We start from the raw sequence: 21,954 nt of genomic DNA, 5'->3' as shown, positions 1-21,954 counted from the left end.
GGTCTCACCAATGAGTCTGTTCCCATACTTGTTTACCATGAGAAGTTTCACCTACTGCCATTTCTGGTGATTCTGTTTTTCTTTCGTGTCTAGTGATGTTCTGGGAGATAATATCATTCCTCTGACAAAGATCTAAACTCCTGGGAAAAAATAAATTCATGTTCAGCTGCTTAAAGCCAGGAGGGTGTTCCATACCTGCTTTTCTCTAGGACATGGTATACTTTGTAAAGTATCTTGGGCCAGTGGCTAGTCCCTGAAAGGTTTCTGGTGCCATAGCCAAGAGTTAATCAAGCTATGTTTTTAAATTATTTTTTCAAAGCCCCAAGCATAAGATAGCCCTGAGGGTGTTACAGACGCTTGTTCGACCTTTAAAGGGCTACCTTTCTGTGCCCACCCTGATTCTTCATACGCAGTTGCTGTGGTGCGGTTGGGTCCAGATTTGTGTCTTGAGCTTTGACTCGCTGGACTTGTACCTGCATCTTCATCAGACTAGTCTTCTGATTCTTAGTAAATTCTGGGATACTGTTCCCTTAACTTCATTATAATGTAGGAAGAGTACATCTAGAGAGCAGGATGCTCCTCATCCAGTCTAAACAGGTTACAGTTCCCTATGAACAAAGTGCAAGGAGGCTTCTGGTTCTTGAACACTTTCTGTTCAGAGATCCTGGCTAGATGTCATCTGTTTTAGAGCTTTCCTGTTTCTACAGGTGAACTATAATGAAAAAAGAACAAAGAACTAAAAACCTTTTAGGTCTGCTGCTTTAATTTGAAGTCAGTGTGACTAGAGTGGAACCCGTAATGTTCTGCAAAACTGCTGGAAGTTACTTACCCGTGTTTCCTAAGCTTGTGCATCTTCCTGTGTCACCTCAGCACGCAGAGCTTTGTGAGTCAAAGAGATGCTCTTCAAGTTCAAACATCAACATGCTGTAACCTGCATTCTTCAGTAGTCACACCTCCATGGAAAAGGGGATAAAATTGGTTGGTTCAACTGTCAGTGTGCTCAGAGCTGCAGCATGGTGTGAAGTTCAACTGAGTGGTAAAAGTTTTGGTCATAAGGAAGCTATTAGACAAATCCCAGGTGAAAATGGTTGCCTCTGGAGATCTCTGTGCTACAGTGTAAAGATGTGGCATGTGTAACATTCCTGAACTAGCTTTAAATCGTCCAGCTTGAGGATCATCAGTATGTGCCGCTCATAAGATGACTGGTCAGTTTGCACTGCAAAACTCACTCAGTATCTTAGGTATGTAGAGACAGACCCTTTCTGTAATTTTTTTTTTTTATGCTTCTACGGCATCACTGTTTGTCCGTACGAGAGCTGGATAGTTTGAATCTAGCACGGGCATATGCAGATACCAGCTACAGTTGCATCTCAGGCTTACGACATAGACATACCCTTAAACTGGAGTTGAGGCACAACAATAGGAGCAGGTGAGCAGTCAGATCGCATGTATCCCAAAGGTACTGCAGAAAACAGGTACAGATGGATCCAACTCACTCTAAAGAGGCCTCGCTGGATAGCACACATGCTGTGAAAAGACAAATACGGTTAAAGATGATGAAACTACTTATCACCCTGGCCAGAACACTTAAAATGGCAATGTCAAAATACTATGCAGAGGAAACCAAGTAGATCCTGCCCAGATCTGTCAGGAGTGAAATGCTTTATTAAGAGAGAATTATTGTGAAAATAGTATAGATGGAACCACCTTAGTATGAGGCAATTGGAATTGCAGTAAAGCATGTTCCATCTCACCCAGCAATAAGAGGACTATTTGTATAACAGCAAAAAGCTGTTTTTATGTTTTGCACTGGTATGTTGTCTAATAAAAAACATCTATTCCATTGTTTTCCAGGGGATTGTATGATATTGTTGTAGCGAAAGACAACCAGTCACGCTGCGTGGGCCGCTATGATAATCATGGCAGTTTTGGGGAACTGGCATTGATGTACAACACTCCTAGAGCTGCCACCATTGTTGCCACAACAGAAGGAGCCCTTTGGGGACTGGTAAGGAAAGGAAGTTGCTCTCACATCCATAATATTTTAAACACTAACTCACCATATCCAGTGCTTCTCTTGGTATGGCTCCTTGTGCTAACTGCTATTTTATCATGATCTGTTATCTCAGCTCCTGGCATAAGAGATTCAGTGCGCAAATTTTTTTGGCCCCCTTTCTAGAACAACTTATCTGTAAAAAGTATATCACTAGCTTTATCTGTCCCTTTATTATTTTGCATTTGCTGTAGCGGTGGCTTTTGTTAGAGGGGAAGAAAAACCCCAGCCCTGGTTTTGTTTTCATCCAGCAGAGGACAGTGGGAGGCATTAATACATGTATTTTATGGGAGGGTGGAACAATATCTAAGTGATGTTCCTTACTGTCAACTCACCTTCCTACCATTTTGTCTGCTTTAAGGGGAATGGGAAGGTGTTAAATATCTTCTTGAGGATGTCTGTAATTTGAAGAGCTAGGAAAACTGCTTTGTTTTCCTTCAAAATAAACTGTCCTGATGTTTCTGGTCCCTTTGTGTTACCCTGCAAGAGGTTCTCAGGTCAGCGTGACCAATGAGATACTGAGATAAATGATGGTGTTGCTTTGTCTCTAGCCCAGCAGTGTTGAATGTGAAGCTGTAGACATTAGTTTCCCTTTTTAGTTCTTTTCTCTGTACTATTTGGAAAGGGTTATTTTCACGGTGCTCTCTTACTCATCTGTGAGGGCACACATAATAAGCAGATTGTGCAATCAGCGGAGCCTTTGAAGCCAGAAGTGTCGTATGCTTTCTGTGTGTGCTGGGCTCCTCGGCAACTATTGCTGTGGGTTGACCCTGTGTTGTGACCTTGATTATAGGACTGATAAGCTGCTACACACAGAGTGATAATGCAATCTCAGCGCTTGCTGAGAGATCTGACTTCTACCTTCCCTTTGTGAGCTGAAAGAAGAGATTTTGGTAAATCAACCAGGGAGTAATGTCAGAATCTAATTTCTTGAACAAGACAGAACAAAGCAGCTGGCTACAAACTGAGCTTATTCATAAAAGGAAGAAAATGAGAAGGTGATTCTGTGTTTCAGTTTGCCTTTGAAAATAACTGCACAAATTGGGTTAATTTTGGGTTTATTTTTTCAGTGATTACATTCACTTAATTAGCAAGGTGTAGTTGAAGGGGGACCTCTTGCTAGTTATCTGCCCTGTGATTATTTTATTAGATAAGGCTGCATTTTCCTGCCTAACACTTCAGTTATCTCTTCCAGTTATCCCATCATTGCCATGTTTTATTGAACTATTTTGACTGATGTAATTTAAACATTATATTTTTATTACTCTGCAGAAGCCATTGCTAAAGCTCATGGGTTATCTGCTGTTTAGGAAATGTGGATTATTCCTGCTGCATTGCAGACTTAGGCCAACAAAAGCCTGAAAGACTCAGGCACAAAGCAATTATCAAATGTGGGTCTCTTCTGGAGCAGAGAAGTGTCCTCAGCCTTTGTTTCTCAACATATCTAGGGAAAACCTCATGGCCACACATGCTTCCTTCACTGCTCTGCTTTTTTGTTCAAATACTGCTGCTTCTCCTCCTTCACCAATACTCTCAAACAAATTAATTCCGAATTTTTTATGCTTTTGCAATTCCCGTTTCTCCACATTTCTGCTTCTCTAAACATGGACACTTGAAAAGACTTCTACCACTGAAGAATTTATTTTAAAAAATGAAAATAAAACAGTCCCTCATGCTTTATCATCTCTAGTTCTCCTTTGGGTAACAGCTGGGTAACAGTAAAACCATTCTTCCCTTCATCTTTCAGCTCCTTCAACTTTTGTATTCCACTAGTGTCACCTGTATCAGTCATTGTTTCAAGTTACAAGTATTTGCAGCCTGCATCCCATAAAACTGTTCTCTTACTTGAAAATACCTCTTTACCTCAAAATGTCTCTGCTAGGGTATCAGTTGATGTTTTCAGAAAATGAGATCCAGAGGAATGGCGCTCGGGATTTTGGATGTTTCTGCTAATTGTGGTATATGCAAACTTAAATTTTTTGGGTGTTTTGGTACAATTTTTCTAACCAAATTTCTGCTCTTTTCCTTTGACTTTTTGTTTTTGATTTTTACACTTATGGCCTCATGTTGTGTAAGCTAAACCCTGCAACTCTCACTCTGTTCATAATTTACTGTTGATCCTAACAGAGGGACCATGGGCATTATTGTAATGCAAACACTAACAAAAATGCCTGGTGGGCAAGTGCCCTTCCCCTTAGCCTGGACATGCTGTTTAGTTTCAGCTCTCTTGTGCCCTTTCTCATCGGTGTTTGCCAGTAGTAGAGCCCTGCCTTTTCTGCGTGGAAATAAAAGCATTTCTTTTAAGATCTCTGACAATAAACTCTCAAATATGTCTGCCGTTGCAGGTACTGAGGCAGGAGCCGCGGTTAACTGGGCGAGCTTGCCTTCACTCGAGCACACAGTGCCGCCCAGTGGCCGCGGAGCCTGCACATCACTTGCCTCTGCCTGGGGAAAATGCCGGAGCAGGGTGGGTGGGAATCTTGCCCAGTATTTGGGCTGCAAAAACCAAACAATTTTTTTTGTCAGAAAGATGCTTATGGTAGATGTGGACAGCGGGTAATTAGGAAGTAGTTGTTGCAAAAAGCTGTGTCTTAGATCCTAGAAGATAGAGGAGTGAATCGAGGCTGTTGCTGTTTGATACTCTGTTCCTGACCTGTTTGAGATCAGTATAAATCTCCAACTTACTTTTGAAATCTTTGACTCAGAAGAATGCAATTCAGACTTAATCCTGCAGTTTTCTTAACAAGTAAGTGTTGGAAATGCCAATTTCCAGTGGCTTCAGCAAGAAGAGCATAACTTCTTCATTGTATGTGGAAGCATGAAAGATATATTAACAAACGGCCAAAGAAAACCTGAAAACTCAACCCTGAAAAACAGTACAAGATAGACTAAAAATGGAATTCTTCAATGCTTATCTGAGAAGGTCTAGGTCTTACAGCTCCCCGTTTTTCAATTTGGTATTGAAACAAGTACTCTCAAGAGCTGTTATGATCACCACTGTGGTGGATGTGGTATAATTTTAACAGCTAGCTTCTCAAACCCAGTGTTTGTTGCAAATACTAGTTCATGTTTGTCAGTTCTTTAAGCAGGGAGCAGTTTAGTCAAGAGGAATAATGTATTTCTTTGTGCTGTTTCTTGCAGGATCGAGTAACATTCAGAAGAATTATATTGAAAAACAATGCAAAGAAGAGGAAGACGTATGAATTATTTATTGAGTCCGTGCCCCTTCTTAAATCCTTGGAGGTAAAGCCTCTCAGAGACATCTGCATCAAATTCTTGCATTAGCATTAGCTCCGCAGTCTGTTTCTGCTGTATCAGAAATCTGTGTCATTTTTGCTTACAACAAAATTTGAAGACCTGCTTTGGTATCACGTTTACTGTACAACTTAATTTACATTGTTGAGGTTGTACACTGGGTTTTTTTCATATCCTTTGTTCATGCTAAGCAATTTTCTGATTTTTATCTCTGTCTGTGTAAAGATTAAAAAAAAAATCACAAAACACTACAAACCAAAAACTGTCTATAAATATGTCAGAGAACAGGTATTAATTGGAACTCAGGTCTGTGGTTCCCTTTGAAAGTGTGATAGTGAAGTAATGATACAGTCAGTGGGATTTTGGCCTTTATCAGACATGAATGATTTTAAATTTCAGAAAAAGATGTGGGCCATAGTAGTAAATCTTGCTTTTAACCTTACCCAATATTCAGGAGGTAAATTATGAATAAGCCAAAGGGAAGCACTGCTACCTGGGAACAAAATGACCAGGCAGAGCAGGCAGATGTTAATGTTGATGTGTGTGGTGTGTGACTTGAGGAACAACATGTAAATTGTCACTTCTAAGCTGTTGATTCAGCCTGTGTCTTCAGAGGGCTTTTGGAGACATACCAGACTGCTTTGAAATTAGTACATGTCTGTCTTTGCCTTGTACCATAACTTAGCTTTTCCTTATTTTCTCATCATATTTTCCAGCATTAATCATTAGTATTTGAGAAGAGCTTTTAATCCCTTTGAGAGAAGATAATAAAATTGCAAAGTATCATGAGGTGTGAATAGCAACCTCTATTTTAAATTAGTTTGGACATATGTTGGTAGCTGTGGAATGGGTAAATTGCATGCCACCTTCTCCCTCAGTGCCTGGCTTAAACTAGTTCCATCAATGTGACTTTTTTGAGCACAAAAATGACTCATAGGTATTTGAAGTTATAGAAAAATAACTCATTAGCACTTGATGACTTTTTGTATGACACTACAGTTGAATTGTGTGGATCAGAATTAAGTTTCTCAAACATGGGCTAAATTGAGGTGCATTTGTGGAATGAATGAATTACAACTGAATCATCTGTTGAGATATTAATTTTAACTGTATGTTTTTCTTCCTTTCTTTCGATGCTTTTTATATGGCTCTGAACAAAAAAACCCTGTTTTGTGGTGTTCTAGATGGGTAGTGGGGCACATTGGAGATAAATTTAACTGTTCTTTCTCCCTTCCTGTTTATGAAGACTCAGGCATGTTTCATTGCATGTCAGATTAGTACCTCTTTCCCTTGCTGCTGGACATCCTGTTGCAGTGCCTGCTTACAATTTAGAGCCAGTATCCTTCTTGTATCCCCTTCCTCTCTCCACCCTAGGAATGAGTTCTGGAGTACAATGCCCCCTCACATATTCAAGTATATGGTGATTAAAATATTTTGAAAATGTGTTGCTGGTGTTTCCCCATTGACGTTTGTTCTTAGAAAGTTTATGACATTTTTCTGAGTATTTTCTTCAAATTTCAGCAGAATTTTAGAGGAAGCTGGTGGTTATTTTTTGTGTGTGTGTGTTGGTCCCCCCCCCTTCAGTCTAAACCAGCCAAATCAGTTATTTGTTAACTCTGGGGGTAGAGAAAAAGCACATGAATGGGACACTAGACAATTTTATTTCCCTATTGATTATGATAGTCTTGACAGCTGTGGTGCAGTACAACAGTGTCATTGTAGGGACTGTATTTTTCAGTACCCAGGTAGTGCGTGCTTGTGTGTCTAGTGAATGCCTCTTCATTTTAAGGCTGCAAAGTTTCCTTAGAGGTGTACTATAATAGATGATTATGTTTAATTTTCCTCTTTGTTCCAGGCATCAGAGCGAATGAAGATAGTGGATGTTATAGGGGAGAAAGTGTATCAAGATGGGGAACGTATCATTTCTCAGGTACTTGAAGTTTGTATTTCTTTTTATCATTCCCCTTTTTCCACTTCTTTTTCCTCTTTGGAATTGACTATTAGAATTCTATTACTTGGACCAACTTGGCATCACTTATTCTTTTAATACTTCCAATTTACTTAACTACTTCTTGAATGTTTGGGGAACGGCCAGTACGTCTTTTGCTACAAAATTATTCTACTGCTTTAGCTTCTGGGTTTTTCTTCTCTCCTCTGTTTATTATAAAAAATAAACATATATAAAATTATAAATGGTATTTGCAAGCTTTCAAGAGTATGCCTTAAGAAGCTGAAATTAAATGTCTGTCTATGCAGTTTTCCATGAAAGCCCTCAGCTAGACTTTTCTTAGGCACCTATGGCCAGGTTAAACCAGGAGCCACAAGCATATAGTAAAGACATCTCTAATTACTAGGTCTGACTAACAATTCAACAGGAGCATGATTTGGATGAAACTAAATGAAGTAATGGTAAATACTTTACTAGTTGGACCCAACTCAGTTAACTGTTCTAAGAAACTATCATCAGGGTTAATTAAAACAGCTGTTTTTCCTGATACTCTTAAAAAGAGTATTTCAACGGTGGAGTAGTCCAGCTTCAATCAACAGCCTTTGGCTTTTGGCATATGTTTCGTCTGCTGTAATAGATCAAGGACAGAGTGGTGGAACCATGAAGCTGGACAAACTTGAGCTAAAGCTGACAGATGTGGAACCATGAAGCTGGACAAACTTGAGCTAAAGCTGACAGATTTTTTTTTTTTTGGCTGTGACAAATAATTTCCTGGAACACTGTCATCGATGAAACACTGGAATTTTGCATCAAGTTTAGCTTGGGGTCACTTTGTTGCAAAAGTGCTTTAGTTCGAGTAGAAGTTAATGTAAGAAAGTCCGTGGCTTACCTGAAATTGTAGGCTTTTGATCACAACCATTGTCTTGTTTTATAAACAGAATATGACTCCTTGATAATGTCTTGAATAATTAATCTTAATTGCCTTGAATGTCAGATAACTCTGAATGCAGGAAACCTTAGTTTGCTGATAACTAAATACTGCTAAATTACTTGTCTCAAAAAATACCCTCAGTTTTGTAAGTTAAATCTTGCTGCTTAAGACCCTGAGAAAACTGAACTCTCAGCAAAATCAAAGTTTATAAATCAGTCTCAAAACTGGGAACCCATGTAATCAGTGGTCCAATTACACAGTTGGTTTTAATATCTTGTAAGGACTGAATTAAAGGATGTAATTACCCTTAAAAGGAGAATTAACAGTCTGGATAGGTCTGGGTGTTGGTAATAGACTGCTAAAGATGATGAAATTTTATGCTTGAAAAAGTTGTGATAGCTCTTATATTACAGCAGTTGCATCAATACCATGAACCCCTTCTCTCTTGTGGATGATGTTACATTTTAGTGATCTTTCTGGAATTTGACCCTTCAGTTAAGGACAGTATACTTTAAAGCACTTGAAAATTTTTAGTGCCTGCTGGTGTTAGAAGGATGTCTCACAGTCAGTTTGTTTTCATTCTTCTAAAGAAATAAGTACTCTTTCAGTAATTACTCTTTCAGAAGTGTGCTGAGTGTATTAGTTCATGTTGTGTTAGCTGGCAACAGTGAATGAAAAGCTTTGTGTTTACAAACATCCCCAGGAAGCTTAGCGGAGGGCCTTATTTCTTCTGTAACTCTGTATTTAAATCCTGCATCATCTTCTCCCAGCCCATGTTTCATACTCAAATCGTAATCTTCTCTCTCCATCCTTCCCACCACATCCATAGTCGTCTTTCTCACTTGACTCTCTCTCCTCACATTTTTCACAGTGGTGTGGGGGTGGTTGGGTTGGGTGGTTGGGTTGGGTGGTTGGGTTGGGTGGTTGGGTTGGGTGGTTGGGTTGGGTGGTTGGGTTGGGTGGTTGGGTTGGGTGGTTGGGTTGGGTGGTTGGGTTGGGTGGTTGGGTTGGGTGGTTGGGTTGGGTGGTTGGGTTGGGTGGTTGGGTTGGGTGGTTGGGTTGGGTGGTTGGGTTGGGTGGTTGGGTTGGGTGGTTGGGTTGGGTGGTTGGGTTGGGTGGTTGGGTTGGGTGGTTGGGTTGGGTGGTGGTGGTTGTTCCCGAGGCTCATTCCCTTATCAGTTCCTTATGCAGCCTTAGTCTCTGTGAAGCCTTTACTCCCTTCTGATTCATAGCAGGAGGCATGTGCTGGCTCTCCACTCTGACTTTCAGTCCTATACCAAGCCCATAGTGAGGGAAAGTCCTCTCTGTCACAGTTAAAACTTTCAAAATATTAAGTCCTGGTCCAGAGCAGATGTAAACTACAATCTCTTGAAGGTCTGCAATCTAATGCTGTTTAGACAGATGTGAAAAAGGTTCTAGAAACTCTTACAGACTCACAGAATCACAGGTGGGAAGGGGCCTCTGGACCTCATCTTGTCCAACCTCCTTGCTGAAGCAGGGCCACCTAGAGCCAGTTGCCCAGGACTGTGTCCAGATGGCTTTTGAATATCCTAAAGGATGGAGACTTCAGAACTTCTCTGAGCAACCTGCGCCAGTGCTTGGTCACCCTCACAGTAACCTTTTCACAGAAACAGCTGAATGTGACTAAACCAAAATTTTTTTATTTCACACTCAAGTTATTCAATAATACCTTGTGATGTCTTTCTAGAACTTGATATAACATGTCTATCAATCTTTTCTCCCACTTGTCCTATGTGACTTATTTTCCTTTAATGGCATGATGCTATTGAGTCCTTTATTCCTTATCATTCTTACTACCTTTACACAGCCATTGCGTCATTCCTCACCTAGATGGCTTGTATTGTGGACTCTGTTTTCTGTAAGCTGTTCTCCTCGTACTTCCTCTGTTAATGCCCCTCAAATACAACTGTCCTGGGTTCTGCTCATCACCCTCTACTTCAGGCTGGATTGACTGAGCTCATACTTAGTTTAATGGATCCTTCTTCCTACTGACATCTAGAAATGTGGACACTAAATTGGTGTTTTATTAAAACTTGCTTCTGGAAATTCTAGGTGCTCCTTAGTTTCACTAACTATTGGATACTTCCTGCAGGATCAGAAGATTTGCACTTAAGTGATTTTGTTATATATTGTCAATCTCCTTTGCTTTTTCCTTTCCACCTGCCCTCTCACTGAATAATGTGTAGTAATAGTTTCTTCCCCTGTGGGTTCCTCCAGTATATTACCTAGCCAGTCACCTTTTAATGTTAAGAATTTGAGTGTTTTTGATTTCTGCACAAGGCCTAGTTCAGAGTGAATGCTTTAATACCATTTAGACATACTTTTACTGTAAACTAAAATAATTTGTTTTACGTTTTCCTCTTCACAGGGTGATAAAGCAGATTGTTTTTACATTGTAGAGTCTGGTGAAGTAAAAATCTTGATTAAAAGTAAGGTGAGTTCAAATTGGGTGATGAGGCTTTAGGTCAGTCCCTGATTTGATTGGTTAAGACAAGTGGTATGAAAAAGCCTACCCTGACTTATCATAAAATAATATCTTAAAATATTTATTATCGTCACTCATGTGATATAGGTTATAAATCCCCATACCTGTTCTGAAGTGGCCAGAAGTTAGTTTACTGAAGTTGGAAACTCTTTTGCTTATATCTGCTCCTCTGCAAACCAACCTGATATACTCCCTGGCCTTAGGAGTGGAGATGAAACTTTTCTTCTAGGATTATTGAAAACTGCAATTTACAAAACCTGGGTTCTATTAACTCCAGCGACATACTAGACATTGGCATGTGAACAGATCTCTATATAGTCTGAAGCAGCCTTGGGGAACAACAAGCTATGCATCATAAAACCCATGTTAGGCTAACGTACTAGCAGTTCCGAAAGCTGTAACAGCAAATATCTGCCAGTCTGGAAACATGTGGGCTGACGTACACTTCTCTTATCAAACTTCTAATTGAATATGCTGTTAAGGTGCTCCACCAGTACAGAGCATGACTTGGCACTTGCTACTTTAAAAGCCCTAAACCAATGAGCTGTTGCACATCTGTAGGATATCTGGGATTAGCTGCAATCTTGTACAAAGACAGAACTGTATGCAAATAATTAAAATGTACTGTTCAACAGACTATGACGAGTAAAGAAGCTAACCAAGAAGTGGAGATTGCCCGATGTCACAGAGGGCAGTATTTTGGAGAGCTTGCACTTGTTACCAACAAACCCAGAGCAGCCTCTGCCTATGCTGTTGGGGAGGTCAAATGTTTAGGTAAGCACATGTTCTGTGTTTCTAGCTACCCTTTTCTGGTCTTTGCTTGTTTTGTGGACTGTGCCTGAGTCAGCAGCTATTCAAAACCTAGCAACCTTTTGGTAACTGGTGGTCAGACACGAGAAGCTAGGAGCATGGGCTGGAGCAGATCTCCATGCTGAAGTTTGAGAAGTGCCGCTGCTTGCTTCCAGCAGATTCTGGTTTTTCTGCTTGTGTGGCCTGTACTCTTTGAAGGGGTAAGTGGCATCAGCTTCTTGTTTACAGTTTGTCACACACAGCTTTCAGGTGATCTTTTAACACCAGTGTGGTGTGTATTTGGCTTCTGTATTTATTTCTGAGGTCAGGTGTGTATTTCATTAATCTTATTTCCCCAAGTAACAGTGCAGAGGGAAACCTGAAATACGATTCCTGTTTCTGTGGCTTCTGTTGAAGCCTCAAACCTGAATGGGTTGGACTAGAGGTCTGTGTTGTGAGTTCAAAAAATAGATTGGCATGTGGTGTCCTTTCTGACAAATAATGTTTTCACTTCTGTTCCTTTGCAGTCATGGATGTGCAAGCATTTGAGAGGTTGCTTGGACCCTGCATGGACATTATGAAGAGGAATATAACACATTATGAGGAGCAGCTGGTGGCAATGTTTGGCTCTAGCATGGACCTGTTGGATCCAGGGAATTAGGCACAGGGTACCTCAATGCCTTCTTAGTTCAAGACACAGAAAAGCCTCCTATCAGCAACACAACTCACAAGGAAAACGGACACTATGGAACAGTTACTGCTGCTGTCTTCTTGGGCATTTTAGAAACCATAAACAAGTCTCAGCACAGATGGATTGCTCACTCCCTGCCTCCACTTTGCTGCTGATACTTCATTATTAGACCTAGATTAAAGATGATTCTAACCCTATGTTCACTTACTTGGTTCAGAATGGCATCTGTCCAACAGTTCAAGTGCCTGATACGAAACCCAAAGTGTGCAAGATACAGAAGCCTCCTTCCTTCTGGTGTTACTGTTGGGATAATTTTTTAGATCAGATTCTGTAGGGGGCGGTTGCCTGTTCTGCAGAAGAGGCAACCTGTGGAATATGAGCCTTTTACAGGCTTATCTTCATCTGATGGGTTCCTTACACAATGTCAAATTTGCTTTTAATTGTAGCACCTGGGTTTGAACTTAAAATATCAATGGAGCCAATTAATAAGGTGACACTGAATTCTTCTTCCACCTGCTGAAAGCAGCAGGTATTATAGCTCTTTAAACCAAGTAAACCAAGCTGGGGACATGGGAGAGTCTGCTTAGCAACAAAATGCAGAAAATGAAGCATTAGTATATTTTAAATGTTTTCTGAGCAGCAAAGAAAATTGTTTTATTCTGTGCTGCCCAAAATAAGTGCAGTGGTTCAGATCAAATGGCCTAAAGTTGTCATAATTGTCATCTCCCCAAATATGCTCCTTGTTCCTGACAGTGAGTACCTTTTATGGTGGTGAGATCACAATATATGACCTTCTCTTGCTTACAGAGATCCTTTATACTGCTAGATTTCCCAGGGCGCTGTTGTTGACTGGGTCAGTTTTAAAGCTTTTTAAGGAGGTGAATGTTTTGTAATTTAAATGAAGACTACTTCTGTACTTGTTTACAGGAGCTTTCCCCCTGTCCTAACATTTCACAGTATTCTAACTTCATTAGACACTTGGATGCTTCCAAATACCACATTGATTTGCTAAACTTTTCAAAAGTTGGCAACATTTGACTTTGTAAAGCAAATGTCTTTGCTAACTAGGCAGTTGGTGTGTTTGAGGAGTCTTTTTGGTTTAGGTGGTAACTAAGCTAATCTTGTATCTAAAATACCTGTTAAATTTGCAGCATTTATTAGGTAGATTCTATTACTATAGCTTTAATGACCTTAATTGGCATACTGCTGAGATTTTTATCAGAGTATTATCTAAATAAGAATCAGACTATAAGGAGGACATTTTTATGGTGTACAAACAGAATATTTATATTAAGACATTGAATTTGTAGGTAATAAATCTAGTGACCCTTTGAATTTGCATTCTTCTGCAGCTCATGCAAAACTTACTGGTGTGTTATGGGGTTATAAAACTTTAATTGTGGATGCTAGTGTAACAGAACCTGTTCTTTTTATTCATGGCCACGTGAGCAAGAATAGAAGGATGCTAATATTGAATTCCTGCTTCTAGTTATCACAGTGGACATTTCTCTAAGGCACAAGATGCTTAGCTGCAACTCTAAGTTGATTTCTGGACAATTTCTTTTCCCTAAATGGATGAGCTCCTCCCAGTTTCTGCAATATGAGTAAGATGGAAACTTGATAAGTTTGAATGGCTGTTGTCCAGTTACTGTAATTGGAGTAATATTTTATATAATGCAAATGATTTGTAATAGACACCACTGAACTAGGTGTTTCCATATTATTAAAGTCCTGGTTGTGATGTCTAGTGGCTATTCTAGCTGCATGTATTTTAGAACAGTGAATTTCCCTTGCTTTACTGGGCTGGGTTTTTGTTGTAATTTACAGCCAAAGAAGCAGCAGGTACTTCATTCATGCTTCCAAGGTTTAACGCCAAAGACAAAATCATTCTTTTGATTACAGAATAAAAAAAACCAAACAAACCCCCCCCAACCCAAAACAAACAAAAACCCCAACAAAGTAAAACAAACCAACAATCAAAAAACAAGACCAAAAAAAAAAGAAAAAACAGGCTTATCAGGTCCTTGCGTTGGTAACAGGTAGAACTTTAACATGCTTTGGGCTCCAAGATGAAAACCTTTTTGAAGCCAGCTTGTGACTGTCCTGAAAACCAGATATAAACTGGTCATCAAAACAGTATGAGTTTCTGTGCTGCCCAAACTGTCAGGTGAGCTAGAGGGGCTTACTGTGAATAATCATCAGCTGGCCTTTATTGATCCCAGGTGGAATATCCTCTCCTTTATCCAGAGGAACCTGGCAGGTTGGGCTGCCTTACAGGTGGATTCTGGTTCTTAGTGTCTTTGGTTCTCTACAGGACAGGACTGTATACCTCAGTATATGCAAACATTGGCAGTTGTTCTGAAGCTTAACCAAAAAAACAAGCAAGACTGATGTTGGATTCTTAAGGTAATTCTGCCTGGAAGGGAGGATTTGATGGCTTCTAGAAGTCGAAGGAAATTATGAAAACAAAAATTCAAGAGATTGGGATCCCATGTGAGCAAGAAGTTTAGAAGTTTAACCTTTCCCTAGACTCCCTGAAGCAAAGGCATACTGGGCAATGCCATCCTGCATCCAGGATCTGTGTGACACCATGCTGTGGTGTAAAGAGGCAACCTGACCTTGAGCTGGAAGGGAATGAGCCCGTAAGAAGGCTTGTCTAATTAAAAGCTATAATTTGCAATGTGCCTGATTAGTTTGGTCTGGTGACCTGTTCTGTACAATTTTGGAGCATGAAGATAGTGAGAGAAGCTTGTAGTAAAATACACTCAACATTGCCAGGTATCTGGTTAAAGCATAAGCAATGAGCAAAGTCCGAAAGCATGTGAGTAGTGATACCAAGATCAGGGAGTGAAGTGAGGCGCCTGTTTGGAACGATCTGCCCATGTCACTGTATCTCAGCTCGTTCCTTTTCACTAGGACTGTTCATCGCTATTGTTGTGGAGGGCGAGCCCAGGTTTTTCATTGTTACTGCTCAGTGTTCAGGAAGTCTGCTGTGGAGTCTGTGAAATTGGCAGTAGAGAGAGATCTAGTTTTTAATAAAAGAACTCAGCAGCAAAGTGGGCAAAGAGGATAGTGTCTTTGAGACTTAGAGGAAAAGAGTCTCCTGTTTGTGATCCCCTGCTTGTGATTGTTGTGAAGTCAGTGAGAGGAGTGGTCAAATATCCTGGCATGTGGTATTTCTGTTTAATGTCACAGCACAGGTTTCACAATGTGAAAGAACAAAAAAGGGCAAAAGTGCTCTCCTTTTAGAAAAAAAGTGCAAAACTTAAAACTTTAAAAGCAAAGTGCAATTTTGCACAGAGGGCAAAAACCGAAACCCCTTTGAATGTCACTTCCATTCTTTTCCGTTGGCTAAAAGCGGACTCTTGTTCTTGACCTGTATTTGTAAACTAGTCTTGCCAAAATACAAACACTTCGGTTTTTTTCACTCCAGATAATATTTGTTGTGATGTTATTGCTGATTATTTTAACTTTTTCAAACCATATATTTTATTTCAAGAGGCCTTCCTTGTGGATTTCCTCCTGGTGGTCTGCAGCACTACACTACTATTTCAAGACACAAGAGAAAGTCACTAACCTCACAGGAGAACACTCAACTCTGCTTAGCTGGCTGGAGCTAATAATGCGCTACTAATTTTCCTCTGCTCTGTGAGGCAGGAGGGGGATTAAATTCTGCATAAAGTTGCTACCTCAAGGCTCCAAGTGCTTTTAAAGGTCTTTCACTTGGGAGAATTTCGTAAGACAGTTCTTAAAATTGATCTGTTCTTTTGATTTAAATGTGTTTTTTAATTGATTCATTGAGGGACCCTTATTTTTAATTCATTTTACATTTAGTACTTGATTCTCAAAGGATGAACAGCTGCGAAGTTTCATTCTTGCACTATAGTGTTGAACATGAAGGAAAAATACTTGCCATATAAACATATGGTTTTAACAAGTTAAACCACTCTGGGGTTCAGCATCACTTTTGGTTAATAAAAAACTGACATGGTGTGTCCAGCCTTCCTGTACAATCCTGTGTGTATTCTTTATTGACTTACTGCAGCTGACACAACCTCCCCCAGTGCTTACATCAGGAGTGGATGTTAGAGCAGCTGATGTGATTTACTCGGGGTGCCTGAGGTACTGTTGCTTCTGTTATCAGAGCCTTACAGAGAACTCACCCTGGTGCAATAACAAAAAGATTTATATGTTACCCGACCACCAAGTTTTGCTGTTTGGTGATAAAATTTTACTAATATCTTAAAAGTAATACCAATTTCTGTAGATACTGTTGCTCCCAATAAAACTGGCTGCTCTGATATGTCTGCCAAATTATCGTAGAACTGATTTACTGTTTGAGCACTGTGCTAACTGGCTCTCAGTTCCTAGGAGAAACACAATATTCCTGAAGGTCTCTTGCTGGCCTACACCTACAGCTGCTGCATTTTGTGTCAAGCTGCCTTTTTTCAACCTAACTAACAATTTGAAAATGACTTTGGTACATATGAAATTGCCTGTTCAAATACCCAGTATTTGCTTTTGCTGAAGTTTTGTTTCTAAACAGTATTTTATTTACAGTTTTCAAATTTGTCTGGGGTGTGTGTGGGGGATTGTGGTGCTAATCATGGGAAAGCCTCTGCCAGAATGCAGTACTTCAGCTTTGGGCACTTTAACTCAAGATTTTGACACCTGAAAGGGCCAGAGGGCAGCAGCAGGATAAAAATCTAGAAAATGTTACATGTTACAGGAGGATAGGGGAAAAACTGGGATTTCTTTTTTTCTATGGAAAGGATGACTGGGGAAAAGGGGGCAGGGAATATTCAAACATATGAAAGATTTTAACAAGGATCCCACAGTGATTAGGAATAAGCCACAGCAGGGAAACTGTTGATTAAGCATTGGAAAGATCTGTCTGGAATAGACTGCTTGGGGGAGCGTGGAATCTTCCAGCACTAAATCTTGGTTTGGTGTGTTTTTCTTATTTTTTGAACGGTTGTTGTAAACTAGCTCTGCTGAATGCTTACAGTATCTGTCTGAGGCATGAGTGGATTAGATAACCTCTTGGGGAGGCTTTTGTGACATACGTGGCTGTTTTCTTCTGAATACCTCTAAAATCACCAAGGGCTTTAGCTGATGCAAACAGTCTCTCTCCAGGCTTTGTGCTACATCAGCAGTAGGAAGATGAAAACAGATCAGTGCCTGTAGAAGAGAGGGAGATGTGTCCTTCACAGCCTGACACTCCAGTAGGCTGTCAGCGTGCTCGGGCTTGAGGCCAAAGCCTGTTGGGCATGTGGGACAGGAGGCCGGGCTCCCCCTGGGGCAGAGAAAAAAGCCTGGGGCCAGATAGAGAAAACATCTTGAACTCTGGAGTTCCTTTGCACAGACTGAGCAGGTTGATGGAAATACAAATGGTGTCCTGTGAGTTGGGCCCTAACCCAAGCGCATTGGATGGGTGTTAGGCTACTGCAGTGCTACCCTGCTGGGGTGAATATTCTTATTTAAAGAAGTAAGATTCTGTCAAGTTCTTATCCTGAGGATGATGTTCCATTATTTTGGCAGATCAAAGATGCTTCCATCCTTTCTGCTGTTTCTCTCCGAAGGATGTATTTCACTCCGATATTCAGATCAGCTATAAGCATTCGTGCTGGTACTGAAATTGTATTATCTCCTCAACTGGGTCTTGACCTGTGAGATGCAAAAACATGCTTCTGTGTACTTCTCAAATTTGTTTGTGTGTACTCAACACAGTTTCTAGGATAACACGCTGCCCTTGGTGTTATGGTGCCAGACAACACACCCCACCATGAACTGCATCAGGAGCAACATAATTTGTTTTGAAGGGGAAAGGGAAGTGTGACTCTGCTAGTCCCTCTCTGAGAGCATGTTTATTGGGGAGCATTCAATATTTGCCTTCCTAAAGGTAAAAGCTAGCATGCAGCACTCGCAAACACCATCTGTTCCCGCAGCTTCACAGAGATCAATTTCAGACCCGAGGACTACTCGTTGGCTTCCTCACGCGGAAAAGGTTTCCCGCCTCGGTTGCCATGGCGACGCCGGGGCGGACCGCGGGGAGCTGACCCTCCCGGGCCTCCGTAGGAGCCCGGGAGGTTCCGCGCCGCCCCATTGGCTCGGCGGGTGCGCGCGGCGGCGCGGGGCCTGCCGGGCGCATGGCGGGAGCTGAGCCGCCGGCCGCCGCCTTCGAGCGGCGGGTGCTGCGGGCCGCGGCCGAGCACCACTACCTGCGCGTCCGCCTGTGAGTGTGCCGCAACGCGCCGCGCCCCGCGCCCCAGCGGCGTCCCGTCATCCTGCCCTCTGCTCTGCTTCCCCGCAGGGAGCTGCCGGACGGCGGGGCCCGGCCCAGTGTCGCGCAGTTCAAGCAGCTGGTGGTGTCGGCGCTGAGGGAGCTGCACGGAGAGGTGGGACGGGGCCGCGCTTCTTCCCGCGGCCTTGGGCTCGGCTTGGCTCGGGAGCGCCTTGTGGGAGCGGCCGGTTCTCTTTCGGGTCAGCCCGCCCGCCGCGGGGCGGGAGGGGACAGCGGGGCCGAGGGTCGGGGTGGGCAGGCTGGAGGCGGGGGCATGCGGGGCAGGACAGGTCTCTCCGGTCTGCTTCTCTGTTAACCCGTTATCTGCTCCCCAGCCCGCGCTGTAACTTGTTCCTAATAATGCTGGGGTTGTGTGTCTGGGCTTGGCTTCTGTGGCCAAGTGGCTGCAGCATATCTGGCTGTAGGAATGTGGGTGTTGATGCTTCCGCCGTATTGAGGTTTTAAAAGGAGAACCGTGGGAAGGGAACAGCTTCTGGGATGGGGAATTCCGCAGGACTGTTCTTGCTGTGTTTATGGTATTGCTGTGTGGCTTTAAGCAAGTCGCGTCGCTGCTGGGTCCCTGTTTCTCGAGCAGTAATGTGGAACTGAAAGTGGCCTCTGTCTGAAGAGCCCTGAGTGGAAGGGTGCTGGATAAAATCCAGTGGTGGTGTAGCTGAAGCACTCGTGAGATTCAAGCATAACTGTAATACCTGTAACGATGCCACGTGCTGGTAGTGAGTTCACTTGCTTATAAACCACTGTACTTGTTAAAGAACATATTTTTTCATAGGTTGGAGCAGCTTTGCCTGTTGATGTCTTAACATATGAGGAAAAAACTCTGTCAGCTATATTAAGAGTTATTAGCAGGTAAGGTACAGTAGGCACACACTTCAGATACTGCCATGAAAATATTTTTCATAAGAAAATGGAAGTCTCAAGCTAAGAACAGTCTTTGAAGAATTAAGCCTAACTTGCAGACGTATGTATGCAGAAAATAAATAAAACTTCACTAAGATTTGGTAACCTACATGCATCAGTACATTATACCTGCTTTAAAACAGAATGTTTTGAAAGGAGCTAAGCACCATCGAAATGTATGGCTTTAAATCTCTTTCTATAGTAAAGATGGGAATGGTTACTGCATTTAAATGGCGAAGACAACTGCAGGTGATTTAGGGGAAGAAGGTGCTTAAAGGCAGAGAGGAAACAAGAACAGGGCCGGTAAGGTGAACTTGAAAAGGTTACAGTACGTGTATCTCTATGTCAGGGACAAGAGACTACAGTTATTGCAATAACCCTTCAGGGCATAGTATTGCTACTAGGACTCATTGATGCAACTACCTGCTGTTAAACTCAGTTAAGGTTTCATTACTCTTGACGTAACATGTTTTTATTCAGGATGTTTATGCTGCAGGAAAACTGAGAAAACCAAATTTTATTAATATATTTTGTTTTCTTTTTACTTAGTGGCCTTGTCAAGCTGTGGAGTGCTCTAACACTGATGGGCTTCTACCAGAACAGGAGGTGTGCCTTTCGAGTGCTGCAGGTAAAGCCCTGTGGGGCTGGATGGCTTCCCCCAAGTATCAGTTCACACTCTGAGGTTGTCTGGCTAGCTGAGAGCACTGCCAGTTCATAGAAAGACGGCCTAGATGCAAAAACATCTTGGTTTGGGATTAAAATGCTTCTCAGTGCAGGTGTGTAGGCCTGAGTTTAAGCAATTCTCATAATAAATCTTGAAAAACATGCCAGAGGTGGCTGTCTCATTGCTTTATGGTTTCATTCAAACGAGCAGTCTTGATCTCATTAATATCTGTGCAAGAAAATAATTTCTGGAAAGTTTTGTTCTTGGCCCACACCTTGGTCCAATCCTTTACTTCCCATACCCCATTTCTTCCCTTTCTAAGAGTCACTGTTGACTGACCTTGTTTAAAAATGCACGCATGGATATTCACTTCCAGAGCTTATTTTTTTTTTCCAGAGGATACCACTTAATAAAATGAGTTCCAAGAATTCTTTGTCTCTGAAGCCATAGCTTAACAAAAATCTGCTCTGGCATAGCTCTAAATTTTTAATAATCTATGTAAAAAGGAAATTTAAGTATTTTCAACTTTGAGTGCATTTGATGGTGATTTTTTTTAATGTTTTAGTTTGTTTCTTGCTTTATGGTTTGTTGTGTTGTTTTGTTTTTTTTTTTTCTTCCCCCAAACTAGGCATCTCCATTCCTTCTTGCATTATCTGGCAACAGTAGAGATCTAGTCTTGGACTGAATGAAGTTGTTGGTTTGGTTGTATGAAGCAGAAGTTGTTTGAGATGTTGCAGCCCTTCAGGCATGGAATTTCTGGAGGCGATTTCCAACAAAGAGCCTTGCCAAAGCTAACAGCTATCAAATACCTGCTTGGACGTTCCTTCCTTCAGAATTTACACATAAAAGTTGGAGACAAAGCTGAACTTACCAAAGCTTTCACACAGGATGATGTTGTTACTTTTTCTGATTTAACAGGTGACACAAATCCTTTGCATTTAAATGAAGATTTTGCAAAGAAATCTAGGTTTGGGAGAATTATTGTACATGGAGTTTTGATCAATGGACTTATTTCTGCAGTGCTGGGTACTAAAATGCCTGGTCAAGGTTGTATATTTCTTTCCCAAGAGATCAGATTTCCAGCTCCTTTGTATACTGGTGAAGAAGTCATAGCTGCAGCGGAAGTTAAACGACTAAAGGGTTCTGTTGCACACATTTCAGTATCGTGTAAAGTCAAAGAAAGTGGAAAGACTGTTATGGAAGGGATGGTGAAAGTCATGGTGTCAGACAGTTAGAGCTGTTGATCCTATGCTACTTTATAGTAAAGGTCAGAAATGTACCTTGGTTTTGACTGTCTTTTTACATGCCGTCACTTAATCCAGTAAATTTGCAACAAAAAAACCCTTCAAAATGTTTCAAAGGCAGCACAAAGACTTAATCTTGATGGAACTGTGTTAAACTTAGAGCTTTTCATTTTTCCCTGCATACTCCCAAGATGAAATCAATGGAACTAGGCACTGACTGTGACCGAAGTGGCATGCTTAGACGTGCCGCAAGGGAAAGTCTGGAGTGGCGGGGCTTATACTGAGGCTGTTCTTTTCAGCAAAATCAAGCTAGCTGTGTTCAGTTCAAACTTGTTCACTCTTTACAAAGTTGTTATGTTGCTAACAAGTACTGGTGGGGAGGGGTGATGCTGTGTGTTTAACAAGAAGACGTGGAGGTACTGACACACACGTACTGAAAGATCTGTGGTAACCTCCGTGGCAGCTCTAGTGGATGTTGGTGCAGGATGCTCTTTTGCAACGTTCTAGCTAGTAAAGCCTTCCTTAGCTCTGCAAATAAGAAGTATTTGGCCTTCACTCAACAATATACTCTGCCTGATACAGCTGGAGATATGGCTCTTGTAATACTTTCAATTTTTGAGATACCTTACAAAACCTGATTATAAACAAACAAAAATTTACCTTTAATGATAA

General features: G+C 41.4%; 3 protein-coding genes across 3 annotated transcripts in view; all 3 read left to right on the top strand.

Annotated features, from left to right (window-relative positions):
* PRKAR2A (protein kinase cAMP-dependent type II regulatory subunit alpha) overlaps window positions 1–16,172 on the top strand; it is a 68,690-nt gene extending 52,518 nt beyond the window's left edge. Inside the window, exons 6-11 of the mRNA XM_064453618.1 lie at window positions 1,855–2,008; window positions 5,195–5,296; window positions 7,164–7,238; window positions 10,577–10,642; window positions 11,329–11,467; window positions 12,010–16,172. Of these exons, the coding sequence (XP_064309688.1) occupies window positions 1,855–2,008; window positions 5,195–5,296; window positions 7,164–7,238; window positions 10,577–10,642; window positions 11,329–11,467; window positions 12,010–12,143 (670 nt within the window). The 3' untranslated portion in view covers window positions 12,144–16,172. The remainder of the gene's footprint in view (window positions 1–1,854; window positions 2,009–5,194; window positions 5,297–7,163; window positions 7,239–10,576; window positions 10,643–11,328; window positions 11,468–12,009) is intronic.
* A 2,090-nt stretch (window positions 16,173–18,262) lies between these two features.
* RPP14 (ribonuclease P/MRP subunit p14) lies at window positions 18,263–20,803 on the top strand. Its single transcript, XM_064453624.1, has 5 exons — window positions 18,263–18,408; window positions 18,487–18,571; window positions 19,247–19,323; window positions 19,924–20,002; window positions 20,667–20,803. Exons 1-5 carry the CDS (start codon window positions 18,323–18,325, stop codon window positions 20,721–20,723), a joined length of 384 nt encoding a protein of 127 aa, XP_064309694.1. The 5' UTR covers window positions 18,263–18,322; the 3' UTR covers window positions 20,724–20,803.
* HTD2 (hydroxyacyl-thioester dehydratase type 2) lies at window positions 20,746–21,317 on the top strand. The gene has a single exon (XM_064453623.1). It carries the CDS (start codon window positions 20,746–20,748, stop codon window positions 21,271–21,273), a length of 528 nt encoding a protein of 175 aa, XP_064309693.1. The 3' UTR covers window positions 21,274–21,317.
* Window positions 21,318–21,954: the final 637 nt, after the last annotated feature.

Source organism: Phalacrocorax carbo, chromosome 6, assembly GCF_963921805.1.
Source record: "Phalacrocorax carbo chromosome 6, bPhaCar2.1, whole genome shotgun sequence".
Classification (NCBI taxonomy): Eukaryota; Metazoa; Chordata; class Aves; order Suliformes; family Phalacrocoracidae; genus Phalacrocorax; species Phalacrocorax carbo.
This window is presented reverse-complemented; position numbering and strand designations above follow the sequence as displayed.